Source organism: Neophocaena asiaeorientalis, unplaced genomic scaffold, assembly GCF_003031525.2.
Source record: "Neophocaena asiaeorientalis asiaeorientalis breed wild unplaced genomic scaffold, Neophocaena_asiaeorientalis_V1.1 scaffold280, whole genome shotgun sequence".
In the NCBI taxonomy this organism is placed as follows: Eukaryota; Metazoa; Chordata; class Mammalia; order Artiodactyla; family Phocoenidae; genus Neophocaena; species Neophocaena asiaeorientalis.
The window spans coordinates 9072352-9088250 of NW_020185321.1; the positions used below are offsets into that span (position 1 = coordinate 9072352).

At 42.4% G+C, this 15899-nt stretch overlaps 1 protein-coding gene across 4 annotated transcripts in view; it reads right to left on the reverse strand.

Moving 5' to 3' along the window:
• TNIK (TRAF2 and NCK interacting kinase) overlaps positions 1–15899 on the reverse strand; it is a 408265-nt gene that overhangs the window by 59879 nt on the left and 332487 nt on the right. For 2 of the 4 annotated variants that reach the window (XM_024733808.1, XM_024733807.1), the window contains exons 13-15: positions 13031–13141; positions 10821–11009; positions 1590–1754 (exon numbers count right to left, since the gene is read on the reverse strand). In XM_024733808.1, coding sequence (XP_024589576.1) covers positions 1590–1754; positions 10821–11009; positions 13031–13141 — 465 coding nt within the window. The remainder of the gene's footprint in view (positions 1–1589; positions 1755–10820; positions 11010–13030; positions 13142–15899) is intronic. The other 2 variants (XM_024733810.1, XM_024733809.1) reach the window with 1 other exon arrangement.

Genomic DNA, 15899 nt, shown 5'->3' on the forward strand with positions numbered 1-15899 from the left:
AAAAAAAAAAAAAAAAAAAAAAAGTACCCAATGTTCATTGCTGCACTATTTACAATAACCAGGTCATGGAAGCAACCTAAATGCCCATCAACAGACAAATGGATAAAGAAGATGTGGTACATATATACAATGGAATATTACTCAGCCACAAAAAGGAACGAAATTGGGTCATTTGTAGAGACGTGGATGGATCTAGAGACTGGCATACAGAGTGAAGTTAAGTCAGAAAGAGAAAAACAAATATTGTATACTAATGCATATATGTGGAACCTAGAAAAATGGTACAGATAACTGGTTGCAGGGCAGAAATTGAGACACAGGTGTAGAGAAAAACGTATGGACACCAAAGGGGGAAAGTGGTGGGGTGGGGATGGTGGTGGTGGGATGAATTGGGAGATTGGGATTGACATGTATACACTAATATGTATAAAATGGGTAACTAATAAGAGCCTGCTGTATTAAAAAAAATTAAATTTTAAGAAACCTTGAAATTTGCTGCAGTTATGGTTTCAAATTGAGTCTGCTTATAACCATGGTTTATAATTGGCATGATTTCTATTAAAAAAAAAAAGTACGCCATGGAAGGTTAGACCTGGACTCATATACAAATAAAAACAAACAAGTGCCAAGCTGGCTGGTACTGAAAAATCTTGGACCTCATATACTAAAGGCAAACTTAAAACCAAGACTCCTTGATTGTATCTACTCTTAAACTCCAGTTCAAATAGCATTACAGATTTCAAAGGTGACCTCAGAATATTCTGTGGAAGTGTTAACACAGGATACCTGGAAGAAGTTTAAGACATTTGGGTGAAAACATCTATATTACCTTTATTTTTCATCTAATTTCATACTTCATTTCAATTCCTATTTCATTTTTGGTATATATAAAATTCTCTAAAACTTCCAGAAACTTCCTCCTTATCTAAAAGTGGAGATATCTTCTTTTCTTTTCCAAATAGCTTAAAACAATGGTTCTCAAACTTCAAAGTGCATCAGAATGACTTGGAGGCTATTAAACCCCAGACTGCCAGGCCCCAACCCTAGAGTTGCTGACCAGTAGGTCTGAGGTGGGCCTCAGAATCTGCGTTTCTACCAAGTTTCTGGCTCATGCTATGCTGCTGGCCCAGTGACCACACTTTGAAAACCACTGGCTTAGAAGACACAATTTTACCTTACCTAGTCCATTTAATTTTTTCAGTTTCAGGCTCATGCGAAAATCCCAAGGAACAAAAGATAATATAATAGTTTATACGTATCAAAGGTCTACACAAATGTTAGTTTTGGTAATTATAACTAAAAGGATGCTAGTTCTGACCTGGCAGGAACTCCCCCGGGTCTCCAGAGAGGCAATTTACCAAGAAGTGACTTTGTGGTTGGCTTAAAGTTAAGGATGGTGCTTTTTTCTTTCTTACTCCTTCTGCTGCCTTTCACGTTCAGTGAGGTCTCCTATCTTACTAGAGATTTGATATTAAAAGCCATGACTTGGCTGGACCCATGCCTGAAACCATATTACAATTTCCTGGGCTTTTATTAGACTTTACTGTATACCTGTTGAAAAAAGCCAGTGGAATGAAGGGAGGATGTACCTGGGGATCTACTGGTCTGAGCATGGGGGGTGTCCGAGCAGGCTGAACCCCACTGATGCTGAAGGACTCCGACCGTGGGGGCAGGTTGGGGTCTGATATCCTGTTGGCAACCTTGTGAGGCATGGCAGGTGAACTCTGCCGGTTGAGCCTTGACCGTTCTTCTACCTAGAAGCCAAAAAATGAAAAAAGAAAGAAAGAAAGAAAAAAGAGTACCTCAATGGATGGAAGCTGATTTACTTCCTAGTTACGATTTTCTGTAGTCACCTGCACAGCCATTTTGTATCCCTCTGATCAAATCACTTTAGAAAGCTGAAGCTCTCCCTATCTGCTCTGCATCAGAAATTTGCAAAAAGCTCTTTCTGTCAGAGTAAATACTAGCGTGAAGAACTCACAGAACACTTAAGCCATCATCCTTCCATCACCCATTATCTCGTGCTATTCCGTTGGCTGGGAATTAGGGATCTGCTTAAGAGTTTACCGTGCGTTAGTTGGAACACCGTCCTGCTAATCGGTCACAAAGCCAGGGGTCAGTGAGGGAGAGAGGTAACTACGGCGGGCATTACGATTGCTTGGGGAAAATAGAAAACTGCTTTGAGATGACTCATGGGACAGGGCAGGAAAGAACACAGGAGGGCTGGTAGGAGGATAAGCTGAGCGTACTCACCACCATTGATTTCTTCACATGCCCTACTCATGGGCAAGTGGGCCTCTCACTCAATAAGCATGGCCTGTCTTATTTTTTATTTATTTATTTTTCCGGTACGTGGGCCTCTCACTGTTGTGGCCTCTCCTGTTGCGGAGCACAGGCTCCGGACGCGCAGGATCAGCGGCCATGGCTCACGGGTGCAGCCGCTCCGCGGCATGTGGGATCTTCCCAGACCGGGGCGCGGGACCCGTGTCCGCTGCATCGGCAGGCGGACTCTCAACCACTGCGCCACCAGAGAAGCCCTGGCCCATCTTAAACTGACTTCCTGTATCATTTTCTTTTTCTCTCTTTTTCTCCCTTTCTTTTCGGGTGTCTCTCCCGGCTCTCTAGAATACACTGTCCCAGCACCTTCTTTCCATTCCAGCCTGGGCTCCACTACCTCCCTCTACCCTCCTCCTGCCTGTTTCTCCACACATGGCACTCATTCTTGCTACTCCTCCTCTCCTCTCCCCCCTCCAACCCTCTCTCCTTTCTGGACACTTCATTTCCTTGTCATTCCCTTTCTGCAGAATCTCTCTCAGCCCAGAGGGGATAACTGATCAGAAGTGCTTTACAGGGAAGGCAAAAGTTACCCTTGGTAACTTATTTGCTGCAGACAGACCGTGGCAGAGGACAAATTAAAGGAAATTTTAGATAAACAAAAGGTACACTGCAAGACATGATTTAAAATCTTCGACAGCTTTAAGAGGTCTAGCACTTTTCTTCCAGGTCCACCTTGCCCTGCCCTTTATTTCTTTAGGGTCAATTTGACAGTTGTAATTTCCAAATTCACGGGGGGAATGCACCCTACCCTGATGACCCGTAACTCTCTTCTGCTGACTCACTATCTTTGTGTTGCAAGAGCCTGTCATAGAACCCACATGCAGGTCCTCAAGACATATTTGTATGTCTCAGCGAAGAGCTTTTTTTATCTATTTTACTTCCTGATTTGAAAGGAAAATTCAAAAGAGCTATTCTTTCCCATCCTCCCTACCTTATTTTGAATCTTCCTAGAGGCAGACTCAGTCTCATACACAAAATAAGTCTGTTTTTAAAACTCTCAAATCAACTACAAACATGTTAACATGTTAACATGTGCCATAGTGTAGAAAACCACCCTCTTGCCTCTACTTAGTGGTAATTTGAACACCTCTTCCCTGACCGTGGCTGTGCAGGGTACATACAATTGGCATCTAGGTGACTTTGGTTTTGAAATTCCACGTCCCAGAAGCTTACCACATACCAAATAAGATTAGCTGCAAAAAGCCAGGAATATAAACCAGAACATGTATACTTTGTATGTGTATGTGTGCAAAGTATTACATCAGCAACAATGGGCTATTACTGCATTGAGCAAAAGGAAATAACAAAGCCTGACTTGAGATAAGACCACAAGGAAGAGAAAGTCCTGCAAGGACAACCACAGATAAACTGAGACCAAGGCATGCAATGTATTGCTTTTCCAAATACTAGACTCTTTGAAAAGAAGGTGACTATTTCCAGATGACTGGAATTAGTCAAATATTAACCATTTTCTTATTTCCAGGGAAGATCATTAAATAGATAAATCACATGTATAAGTACCCCTCACTATCTGAACTCTCACCATCCAAACCATTGCTGTCTGAGGTCAGGAATCCAAGAGGTTTGGACTCATTTTCAGATAAATACCTGGCTATCCAAACTATAGCCACTTATTACCTGACATTTAGGAGCCAAATATTATAAGGGAGTGAAGAGTACTTGCTATTATTGTTTTTTTAGCTGTAAAATATCCTCAGACTATTTTAAACCCACATTCAGAAACAGCACATTAAAAATAACAAAGTCTGTCCCCCAAGACTCCATCTTGAACAAAGAAATTATATTTGAGATAAAGAATTTTTTTGGCAACTGCCAGTAACAAGGCTCCAGTAAAGGCGCCACCTTTGTCTCTAATAGGACCGTGGGCCACACGGGCCCTAAAGCTGTTGTTAGAAATGAATGGGGCACAAAGTGGGGTGCTAATTTTCACAGGCAGTTAATGGGTTTAATTAGTCAAGTGTAGCTATCACTAATGTACTTCTAGTAACATTTGCTATGCCTTCTCTAAGTTAAATACTAAATCCTACCATTACTATGTTTCAGTTTGTGCCATCATAAATATATGGTGTGAATAATCTATTGTTATACCCAGCAGATTATTTCAGGATAAGTCCAATGTGGTGAAATTTCCTGGGTTGAAGTTTGTCCAAAGAAATTTGAAAATCTATGTGACAGGCAGGTGTAACAATGAGGCATCCGGCTACTTTGTCTCAAGAAAATCTGGTCCTAAAGTCTTTAGGAAGATAATGCTGCCTGTTGCTTTTGCACCAAAGGGTATTGGAGCAAATATATCAAATTAAACATCCAAATAACAGTTTCAAATGGACAGAGGGGAAGCTGGCCTTTCTGCTTATTTTGCTACTGGGCAAAGGCCTGTCTCCTGATTCATCACATCTTATGTCTACTAACTGAACAGCGAGTGAGACAAAAAAGAAGGTGTTTTCCCCCAGATTAAGAATATTTTGTGATTAAAAACTGGCTTACAATCAAGATATGTTTCAGTCTGCTTTTCATGATACTAAAAAAAAAAAAAAATCTATTAGCTGAGTCTTTGCTCCAACCTCTTGCTGCCAAGAAGTTGTAAAATATCTTAAGTACCATCAAAAAAGAGTGTTCTAGTAGCATCAGATAAACAGTGTCAAGGTGCTAGACCATAACAACAAGACATCTATAACAAAGGATTTCACACTTGACGGGATTATCAATAAATACAGAGAACAATACTAGGAGAGATTGATCAATTTTACGATAGAATCAGGTTTTCTTCTTATTAAAAGGATCATTTTAACATCAAAACTAAAATAACTTTGGAGAGGTTTGGATAACTTCCACAGAAATGCTATACTATTTATTACAGCATTACGGGGAGAAAGAAAAAATAACTGTGGTCTCAGAAATAAAATTCTGCTCCAGGCAGGACTGTGTTATCCACTGGGTACTGAGAGTCATGTCTAAGGTCTTTGAGATATATAAAAGTTGCATGAATACAGACGACCTGAAAAGAAACACGTTAATTACAGTATTTGAAAAAATTTCAAAATAAATAAAAATACATTGAAACATGTATAAGTGTAAACATTATATCAATGTCAACTGTTAAATTGTTTTGTATATTTGAGAACAATTTATAACTTCCAGTGTCTCACTTAGCAATAATGAATGATAGCTGCTGAGAGAGAATTTCAAAACAAAATTATAGAAGTAATTTTTTAAATGTTGACAACAAAATATATTTACTATTGTCATATGGGTGCATTTTAATAATACTTTATATGACTGTAGGGTCTGTGGGGTTTACGAAGCTCTTAGAAGGCCTGCCTTAAGAGCTAACATGTGGTGAATTGAACACAATTGTATGGGAATATTTTTTCCCCAACTGGACAAAACAATTTGATTTTTGTCTTTACTGGCAATGTTGGAGGAAGAGAAAGAAGTCCAATGATTTTTAAGTCCTCGTTAGGTACTCTGACCTTGCACTCACTGGGCACATGAAGAGCTGAATCACGCTGTCTTTTGGCAAAACCACATGGGCAGATGGCTGCTGAGTAAGACTGGTGCTATCCCTTCTCTGGGGCACCTTTGAGGACAGGGGAGGCTCTCATTCATAGGGAATGCTTAAAATGTAACCTTGTCTAAAGATAAGGGCCTGGACTAGTTTTCCAAGATCTACTCCTAACCACTGATCGCACAGAAAAGTACAGATCCTCATGTGAGTGGAGCACATAACTTAAAAGTAATGAGGCAAATCTTTGGCAAGCTGAGATGGGAAATTAAAAACTGTGTATCTATCACCGGGGAGAGGTAAGTGGAAGAGATGGGAGATGCATGTGAAATCCCAACCAGAAACAACAGAGGCAAAACACTTATTCCTTGTGGGCAACAATGGCCTTGGGAGCAAAACAGAAATATGTTGAATCATGTATTTCATTTGCATTTGTACAGCGCCTACAGTTTCAATGGCACATCCACATACATGGTTGCCCAGGATCCTCCCAACCTTGAGACAGGAAGTATAGGTGTGGAGGCTGCACCTCAGGAAGACTATGAGACTTCCAGGTCACAAAGACCGTAAGTGGAAGAACTTGAACTCAAACAAGCTCTTTCCTATTTCCTGTCAGGTCTCTCTCATGCTAAATCTTAAGAGAAATAAGCAGAAACTGAGGAAAGATGGGAAAAGAGCCATAAACTCTCTAAATAGTAATATGGGACCTCATATATAAAATAATTCATATAAAAAGAAAAAACCATCAGTGTAGAGCAGAGAAAACAAGTGGAGAAGAGTTCTTACGTACAAGGATTTCAAAGTCCAATGGGCTGATGGGATATAAAGAGACATCTTGGCCCATCATTTGCCAAATAAAACCATGGCCAGATGACTGGCATGCATCAGAGAGAAAGAACATGATGAAGTGTTAAAAAAAATATTAAAATACCATCGCATGCAACACTCATGTAGACAGAGCATTCTGTCACTGCTGTGTGCTGGTGAAAATTAAAAAATAATTATTGCCAGGCCGAGACAATCACATGCCATTATAAGAAACAGGAATCTGTACCATTAGAAAGAAAGGGCATTATAAGAAAAGGAATATCCGTCTTTCAAAAAGTGCCAGTGGGAAAAAAAACCCTTCAAATTTTGCTGATGTTTAACAGAATATCATATTGATGTTTTCACAAAACAAATCTGACTTCCATTCCAGTCTAGAAATGGCAGAGAATTTGAAAGGGGTGAGACTGCCCCCCACTCCTCCTTTTAATGGAGACATTAATGTTCCTTTCTGGCTGAAATCTGAAAATCAAAGTCAAGGTAACATTTAGGACAACTAGAAAACTCAGTAAAAGGAGAGAGAGAAGAGCTCAAGATTTGCCAATAACCAAGTATTTTCATTTGTTCTTACTACATCCGACAGATTAATAAGAAAGGAGATGAGAAATGTGATGATTTATGTTTTACAAAATGAAGCAACGAAAACACAGAGGATGAAACATTATAACAATATTACACTGCTAGTGAAAAAAATGTCGATTGGAAATAAGGAAAAGTAAGTGGATGGAAAAGTAATCAAAGAAGGAAAAACCACCCTGATGAGAAGGTATAGAGCTGAGTTAGGAAACAAATACGGGAGCAGATTACAGAAGAGGCTGTTGTGGGTGGAAGATGGCCAGGTGGTGTCTTCAATGGCATATGGGGCAAAAAAAGCCCAGACCCTCTATCACAGGAGACCATGGTATAGCTGCTGCCTACCCATCCCTGGTGAGGATATTTTCAAATTATATCCTCGCAGAGGATGCCTTTGAAAAAGAAAATGGTACCTTTTATTCTACCTCCAAAAGAGAGTTTAACCCACGTTCTTTTTATTGGTTGATAATTAAGATACTGCTGAGCTAGAAATTCTGTCCATATCTAAAGTCTTGAAATGTATTTCACTGTCTGGCTACTTTCAACCCCACCTACCTCCTACTATAAGAAGAGAAACCTGTAAATAAAGCTCTAGAAGAAAAGTTCATACATTGCTGATTAGAATCATTGAGAGATCAGGAAAATAAGGATTCTCACACTCATTTTTATTCCCATTTTAAGAAGTGGGTGTTAAAAAAATGATGAATTAAACTAAAGCAGACAACTATTTGTTCTTATTTGTATACCAGTTGCTCCAACCCTCAATTTAGCACCGTCACTCATTCTATCTAAATGTTTCATCTTTCTTCTAAAATATGAATACCCACTCTAAGACTTGGGAACTGTTTCATGGATAGGTGGTTAGTTGGGAGCTGGATTATGTTAAACACACCCAGGAGGATAGGATTAAATCTAAAATCCTAAAAGAATGTTCCCACATGTCTAAAAGTCCATGAAGCCCAAAGGAAGAACTCCAGCTGTCAGGAAGCCAGGGACCTTGGAAGATGTCACCCACCAGAGGTGGCCCAGACTTAGGATGGCCCGGGAACCTCACATCGGGTGTGCTTGATGACACAGCCCTGCTGTCTGCACTCCCACTGGCTATGTTTCCTTTACTGCTAGGAGTAAAGGAGGTCTACAAAACTGCCCTGATGATATCTGCAAAGATTTGCCCCCGGGAACGGCATGGCTTCTGAAAGCTTGGGAACTGTGAATTAGTTCTGAAGAGAGAGGACAGACCTGGCTGAGAAGCACAGGGGAATTAAGAGGTCTACAAAACTGCCCTGATGATATCTGCAAAGATTTGCCCCCGGGAACGGCATGGCTTCTGAAAGCTTGGGAACTGTGAATTAGTTCTGAAGAGAGAGGACAGGCCGGGAAATTTAATGATGAGGACAAACAGTAATTAGAAAATAATGAAGTCAAAATGTTTAAGTTCAAATCAAAACATGCTGGGTAGAGGTGGAAAGAAGGAAGTGGAAACTGCTTTATGTTTTCTCCCCTTTTCTGGTACCTTTGTGCATGAGGGAGCTGCACAAGGGACAGAAGAAATTCTGGTATGCTTTGCAAGGTATCATGGTCTTCTCCAATGGGATCTGTTGGCGTCCCTTTCCTAAACTCATGCTTGGGGCTGGGAGCACTGAAGGTCAGGGGGTCATGCATCAAAGAGAGGTCATTTAGTGATGCGGCACTTCTTAGAGGAGTCGAGGTACTTGTACGGATGCATGAATTCATGCCCCTCCTGCCCCGAGGTACACATGAGTCTCTAAGGCCCTCCTTACTTGCTGTAATGGACAACTGGGGGCTCATCACTTTGGAGATGCTGGGAGAGGACACACAAATGACCTCAAGTCCTGACTCTCGAGTTGGGCTACATCTTTGGGAGTGAGATCATCGCTTTGTTGATCTCACTGTGGTCCTTGAGGCTCGCTGAGGCTTCAGTTGCTCTTCAAGACCAAGTCTAATAGGATAAGCTGGTCCACCTTTCTTCCATGAGTGATGCTCAAACAGGGGTCTTGATCTGGAACCATTAATTTCTGCAGGTGCTACTGGCATTAGCTTAGGAGAGGCTAGTTTTTCAGCCTCTCAATACCTGCCATGATCATGAGCTGTGAGTCTGGCTTAGCTGAGGGTTTCAGCTTGACGTGGCTAAAGGATGGTTTAGCAGTGGAGGAAGGTGACACACCTCTGCTAGCCAGGAACCACATCAGCTGCTGTTGGACGGCATAGTGATTGCGCTTAGCTGGAAGAACAGGGGGGTTATTAAGGGGTTGGCGCTGTACCTGGGAGTAGGATCACAGAATTGAATTACTGACCTGGGAGAAAGAGGCAGTTGTTACAGACATAGGTAAATACAAATCGCATTCATAGACTCTCAGGGAAAGTGATCAAAAACGTTCTTGACACTGAATGACTCTTCTCTACAGATTTAGTTTTTAAGTTTTCAAGGTTATTACTTTTGTAAAAATAGTATAAAATCATTATAAAGGATTTAAACATAAATACATAAAACATAATACATAAAAGTATTAAAAAGTTTAAAGAAAAAAACTCTATAGTTTCTACTTCCCACAGACAGCCATTATTAACATTAGGACAACATAATTTCAAGCATTTTCTATACATATGTAAGATAGAGCAGAAAATTAAAAATTATACAAATAGGATCTTACGTAAGAAATCAGGTTCTGGTAATATTGTAGTCTAGATAACTTGAAATAAGCTCTAGCTATAAATATCTGAAGATACTAGAAGAAAATGCAGAGTAATATAAATCACCCTTTCAAATGACTAGTTATGCTCACAAGAAAATAAAGGAAATCATTAGCTGCCACATTAGTGACAGAACTGAAAACCAGGGTGTCAGGCATATGAGATGACACAGCGACTTCCTAGAAGGGTTGTTGATCTTGGAGAGAATTATTATTTTGTTTGTTTGCCTTACTCATTTGGTTACCACCCTTTTTTTCCCTACTATTCAAATAATTTTTAATGAGATTTTTAAATAGCTCATCACAGAGTCAAGTTCCTGAAAATTCTTTCTTAGTCTAGTAGTTGAGCAAATGAAGGACCATTACTTTGAAAGTATTTGCAAAAGAAATATAAATGACCTCTGACCCGGTACATGAACCACAATCACAAGTCTGGGTCCCACTGTGTGTTCACTGTTACTACAGAACATGGAATGTTAGTGACAATACTAATGGTCACTTTTAGGGTCTAGGTATGGGTAGGAAATGATCCTACCTAGAATTCCTTAAGTCTTAAGTCATATTCTTCCATGAAAAAGTCACTAAAAATCCTCCTGCCACAAACCCAATTGGATTCCAATAAGGGAAAGGATTTTCTACTTCCTGTTGTGACTTACAAAAAAAAGGACAAATGGATTAAGGTAGAGAAATAATGTTACAGTTGTTCCCAAAGCAAAGCATGTGTGTCTCCTAATGAATTATTTTCCAACTTTGTAGCACTAGTTTAACTCTCTGTTTCTACCGGAGAAACTCGTTATGGCCAATTTCTCCAACGCAGCACAGGTACAGGCTGTACTTGCTTGCTGACTTACCTCCTTGGCCCACGCTGGTTTCTCACTAGGACTCATCCCTTCCTTGTAATGGTACAGTGGCTTCTTCTCCACGGGCCTCTGCTCCTGCCGCTGATGCTGAAGGGAAACCAAGTAGTCTCTCTCTTGCTTTAGCTGTCTCTGTAGTCTTTCTGCTTGTCTCTGTTCTTCCAACTGTTTGCGCTTATATTCCTGTCCAGATCAGGAAAGGAGAACAAAGAAGAGGCTAAATCACCATACGGAAACCATTGGCCAGTACCAGTGAAGCATGCAATGGAACCAAAAGAGATGATAAATAACAAAGGACCTTAATACCAACAGAACCACAAGAGGACATCAGGATGTGCCATAGAGATAAACTACAGCCTTGGGTTAGCATCTGCACAGAATGTGGCATTTAATGAAAACACTATTGTTTTAACGGCAACCCCTACAGAATACCACCCTTTGCAAAGTGACTTGCCCTTGGTGAATTGGAACCAAGAAAGTGGCAATAATGAGGACGTTTGGAGGGTCAGCACGCAACCCCTATAAGGAACCGTCCACTTCCTGGTTTAGTAATTAAATCATTCAAACATGTACAATTAAGTACAAAACAAAATAAGTACCTAAAGATACTGCCTAAATCATCTTTTGTTTAACAAAACTTGGACCAACGAAACCATTAGCAAAAACCACGTACAGGCTAAAAAAAATATCACAGTGCCACTGAATAAAAAGTTCAGTTAAAAAAAAAAAGATACACCAAGAAGCTCATTTGGAGAGCAGTGCAGTAATGATAATAAAAAGTACTTCAAGTGGAAGCCGCCTGAGCAGGGAACACAAAATGTTCCCATCGTAAGGGTAAAACTAATAGTCTGCAAATGAAACATGACTACAGAGCTGAGCGGGTCCTTACGGGGCGCTTTGCTGTGATTGTATTCCAGCATGTTGCAAATGACCTCAAACATTGCTCTGCAATAAACACAGTGGGTCTCAAAAACAGTCTGAACTTATAATAAGGCTGGATTCATGTTAAAGTTTCACCAATAGCTGGAGTTAATAAAGAATGCATAACAAGTATATTAAACACGTTGACTCAGCACACTGGGTCAGGAAACGAATTAAGTTTTAGGAGATTCTCCAGGTCCATGAGGCTTGGAGGATCCCCTCCTTCCTGACTGGCATGTTAGAGGAGACCACACACACACATACACACACACACACACACACACACACACACACACACGCGCGTGCGATGAACACAGAGCAGGTCAGCTGGCTTGGCTTTCCCATTACCAGAAGTAGAGCTTGTTCATGCAGTAGCTGCTGCTGCAAGATCTCTAACTGTCTCTGCTCCTCCTCTAACTGTCGCCTGATGTACTCCTGGAGAGGTAGGTGGCAGAGAATTCAGAGGAACACAACGAGAGAAAGAAAGAGAGAAAAAGAACCGGTAATTTCAAAGGTGACAAGAGCTGCCAAGTGAAGTGTGGAAGGAAGGAGGGGAAAAAATACCCAGACACCTCCTCGCTAAACAGGAAAGGTACCCCGCACCGAAGCAAAAGCGTTTCCGTGCAGTCAAAAGCACAAGCCCTCTACCTGCAACTGCAGCGGACTGAGATGGCTCAGTGCTTTGCTGTTAGTTACTCTTTGGTTTGGAGAACCGAGCTATATTTTAAAACTTTTCATGACAGGTTCCCTCTTTAGGGGCTTCCTGAAATGAACAATGCTATAAAGTTCAGAGGCTCCTGTGCAAGCAGCAGGGGTAAAATAATGGTTGAATGCCATCCTGCACTGCCTTTGTAACGGAACCATCTTGCAGTTCCACTGCACTGTCAGAATGTGATTCTAACAAAGAGAGAAAGGGCCTGCATCGATGGCTCCAAGTCCTGGAGACCGGAGCTGCCTGAGTAGAAAAGCTCTTCTGAAGCGATGAAAGGGGAGCCCTTGGCTTGTTTATCACGCTCCAGTGCTACTTTCAAAGTAGATGCCCAGGGTTGGGAAAATCACGAGATCCAGGTGCGTCAGGGGACTTCGGCCCGGGGAGGAAGCCAGGTTGAATGAGTGGGCTTTGCCGAGGTTGTGCGTTTGACTTTTTGAATAGGTGAGAATAGTTGCTTGAGGAAGAGTAAAAACCTGCTTAACCTGAGCAGACCTAAGAGCAGGTGACCCACAGCCCAGAGGCGGCTGGTGCTGGCGCTCCCGCGGGGCCGCCTGTGGGGCCCCAGCTGTACCTGCTCGTGCTCCGCGCGTCTCCTCTCCTCCTCCCGGCGCATCTGTTCCTCGTAGTGCCGCCGCTGCTCCCTCTCCTGCTGCTTCCGCAGCTCCTTCTCTCGCCTTTGTTGCTGTGGGGCGACAAGCAGACAACCGTGAAGGGAACGGGCAGTGGCGAAGGGTGTCGGGAAGCCAGCAGGACCGTGGTGGTGAGCTCTTAATGACATGCCTGCATGCCTGAGGTTTCCTCGCCTATGCCATTGGGGGACGCATTGGCCAGGATGGGCTGATAGAGAGCAATTCAGTGTTTACCACGCAGGTGGGCTCCCCAGGTTTACACATCTCCCAAGAAGTTCCCATTCAATGCGTCATCCCAGTTGGCTGATGAAGGTTTCCAAATCAGGGGTAGGTAGAACACCGATGTCTAATCAGTTACTCATTATATATCATCAAACTGTTTGTGAGATGCTACAGGCTTTAGCACATTCGCAATGCTCATGCCATTCAGTCTTTTGGACACCACGTAGGGCAAATGTATCAAGAAAGCAAACACCAGGGGCTTCCCTGGTGGAGCAGTGGTTGAGAGTCCGCCTGCCGATGCAGGGGACGCGGGTTTGTGCCCCGGTCCGGGAAGATCCCACATGCCGCGGAGCGGCTGGGCCCGTGAGCCATGGCCGCTGAGCCTGCGCGTCTGGAGCCTGTGCTCCACAGCGGGAGAGGCCACAGCAGTGAGAGCAAACACCAGAGAAGGGAAGTGACGTGTTCAAGGCTACACAGTAACTGTGACTGTGGGCAAAACAGAATCTACTGACTCCCACCTGGTCACTCCACTTTCTGATAGACCCTGCTGCCCTTCTGTTTTGGGGCAGTCACTTTTAAGTGTCAATTTCAACTTGTCACTCAAGTACGATGTTAAGCTCAGGAGCCACCATCATCCCATACAATCATTATACCTCTGAAAGTGGACGTCATGGCAAGCATCTTTCATGCTTTATCCTATTTCATCTGCACAAAAATCTTTTCAGGTAGATGTAATTAATACTACTATCTCCTATTTTAAATGAGAAAACAGAGGCACAGAGAGATTAAGTAGTTGTCTGAGGTCATGCCCACATTCAAGGTCATACTCAGTAAGCGGTGGAGCTTGATTTCAAAGACAGGCAATGTGACTCCAGTCTGAACTCAATTAATACAGAAGATGAAGAGGCCACAGGAGTGACAGATCATAATTAATCCAGTCCTTCATTATATTCTCAGTAAGGAAAATATCTTAGGAGTAGTGACCGGAGCCAAGGTCTCCTAGGTAGGGATGGTACCATTCCCCAATCCTTGGAGCATCTGGCATGTGTGGGACACTCATACATTACAAAGTGTTTCCCCGTACCACACGCCAGTAGTGCCTCTTTTGAGAAATGTTGCAGGCCCTTTGTGTTGGAGCCCCGTACTGGCACTAGGATTTCTTCTTCCTCAAATACAAGGTTTGGAGGGGCCGATCAGAGGGTCCACTCCCCTTTAACAGTCTCAACAGCACTTCACTGCCTTGCTGAGGAAGCATGGGGTATCCAAAATAAAATGGGCTGTGACTGTATCTCACCGAGACGTTAGCTCTATAAAACCTGGGAAACAGCTGTCTAGGACAAAACCTCTCTGTCCCAAGCCCAGCTAAACCAACCACAGATAGTCAAAGTGCCAAAGAAGCCCACGAACGAGGTGGCCTTCCTGATGTGGCTGGTGCCTGCAATCCTCCAGACCCGCTCTCTTCCAACAGTCTCTGAGGCTTGGGAGATAAACTGCATCTTTTGAAACCCAATGTCTATCACTTGCAGATGAAGAATCGTTTGTCCATCTTAGATTGTAGGCAATGGGGAGCCGCTGGAAGTCTATATGCCATCAAATGCCATGACCAAACCTGCATTTTCAAGGGGGCTCCTACCCGCCACGGGATGGACAGGACTAGAAGCTGAAAATGCAATGTGAGGCCATTCTATGGATCCAGACAGAAGATGACAGGGCACCCATGAGCTAAGCAAAGGCAGCTGGAGAATCCATGTTCGTAATTGCTGCTGAGACGCAGCCAAAAGGAAGAAAAAATAAAATCTATCCGGATTTCCAGTCATTCCAACAGGACTGTAGTGGATGCCAACTTAGAAGCAGAAATTAGAATTAGGTCAAAAATAAAACGGGCAGAATTTCGTGACTATGGGGTGAGTGGTGAGTGAAGTTTCTGGCCCAGGAGCATGGCAGGTGGTGTGATATACAAATTTAGGGATGGGAATGAGGGGTGTGCTGGGGGGCAGGGATGAGTCAAGTTCCAGACATGTGATTATTTGTTTTACAGAAAAATAATACAGGAAGATGCGAGTAGAAAACATCATCATAGGAACTGACTGAATAATTTGGATTACAGACCCAAAACAGAGATATTTCCAACACTCAACCAAAGTGAATCAATGCTAGCACAGAGAATAAAATAATTATGTGTACAGATCTGGCTCCTGGCAGGAAACAGCCCTCATTTAGCTAACATTTCAAGTTTTTTACTCCCACCATCAGTCTCCTTGAGGAAAAAATATAATCAAGGCTTTTGAAGATTTAGCTGATTTTTATGTGAAGGATTTGTACATTTTTCAACCCCCTTTGCAGGAATCAATACTGTTTTATAATTACAGGCCACTCAGGTCCCTGTGCAAGGTGTACATAGTGTTGATTGCAACTCAGGAGAGTCTGGGCTTCCCAAGAACTCTGTAGTTTCTGAAAAAGACACTCTAAAGTGACTAATAATTAATAATGATCTCATCTGGATCAGCTGCTGCTAAGGCATGGAGGCATCTGCCAGGGCCTTGGCTCCTGTGGTGAGGCTGGAAAAATAAATCACTTCCCCAACCTTGC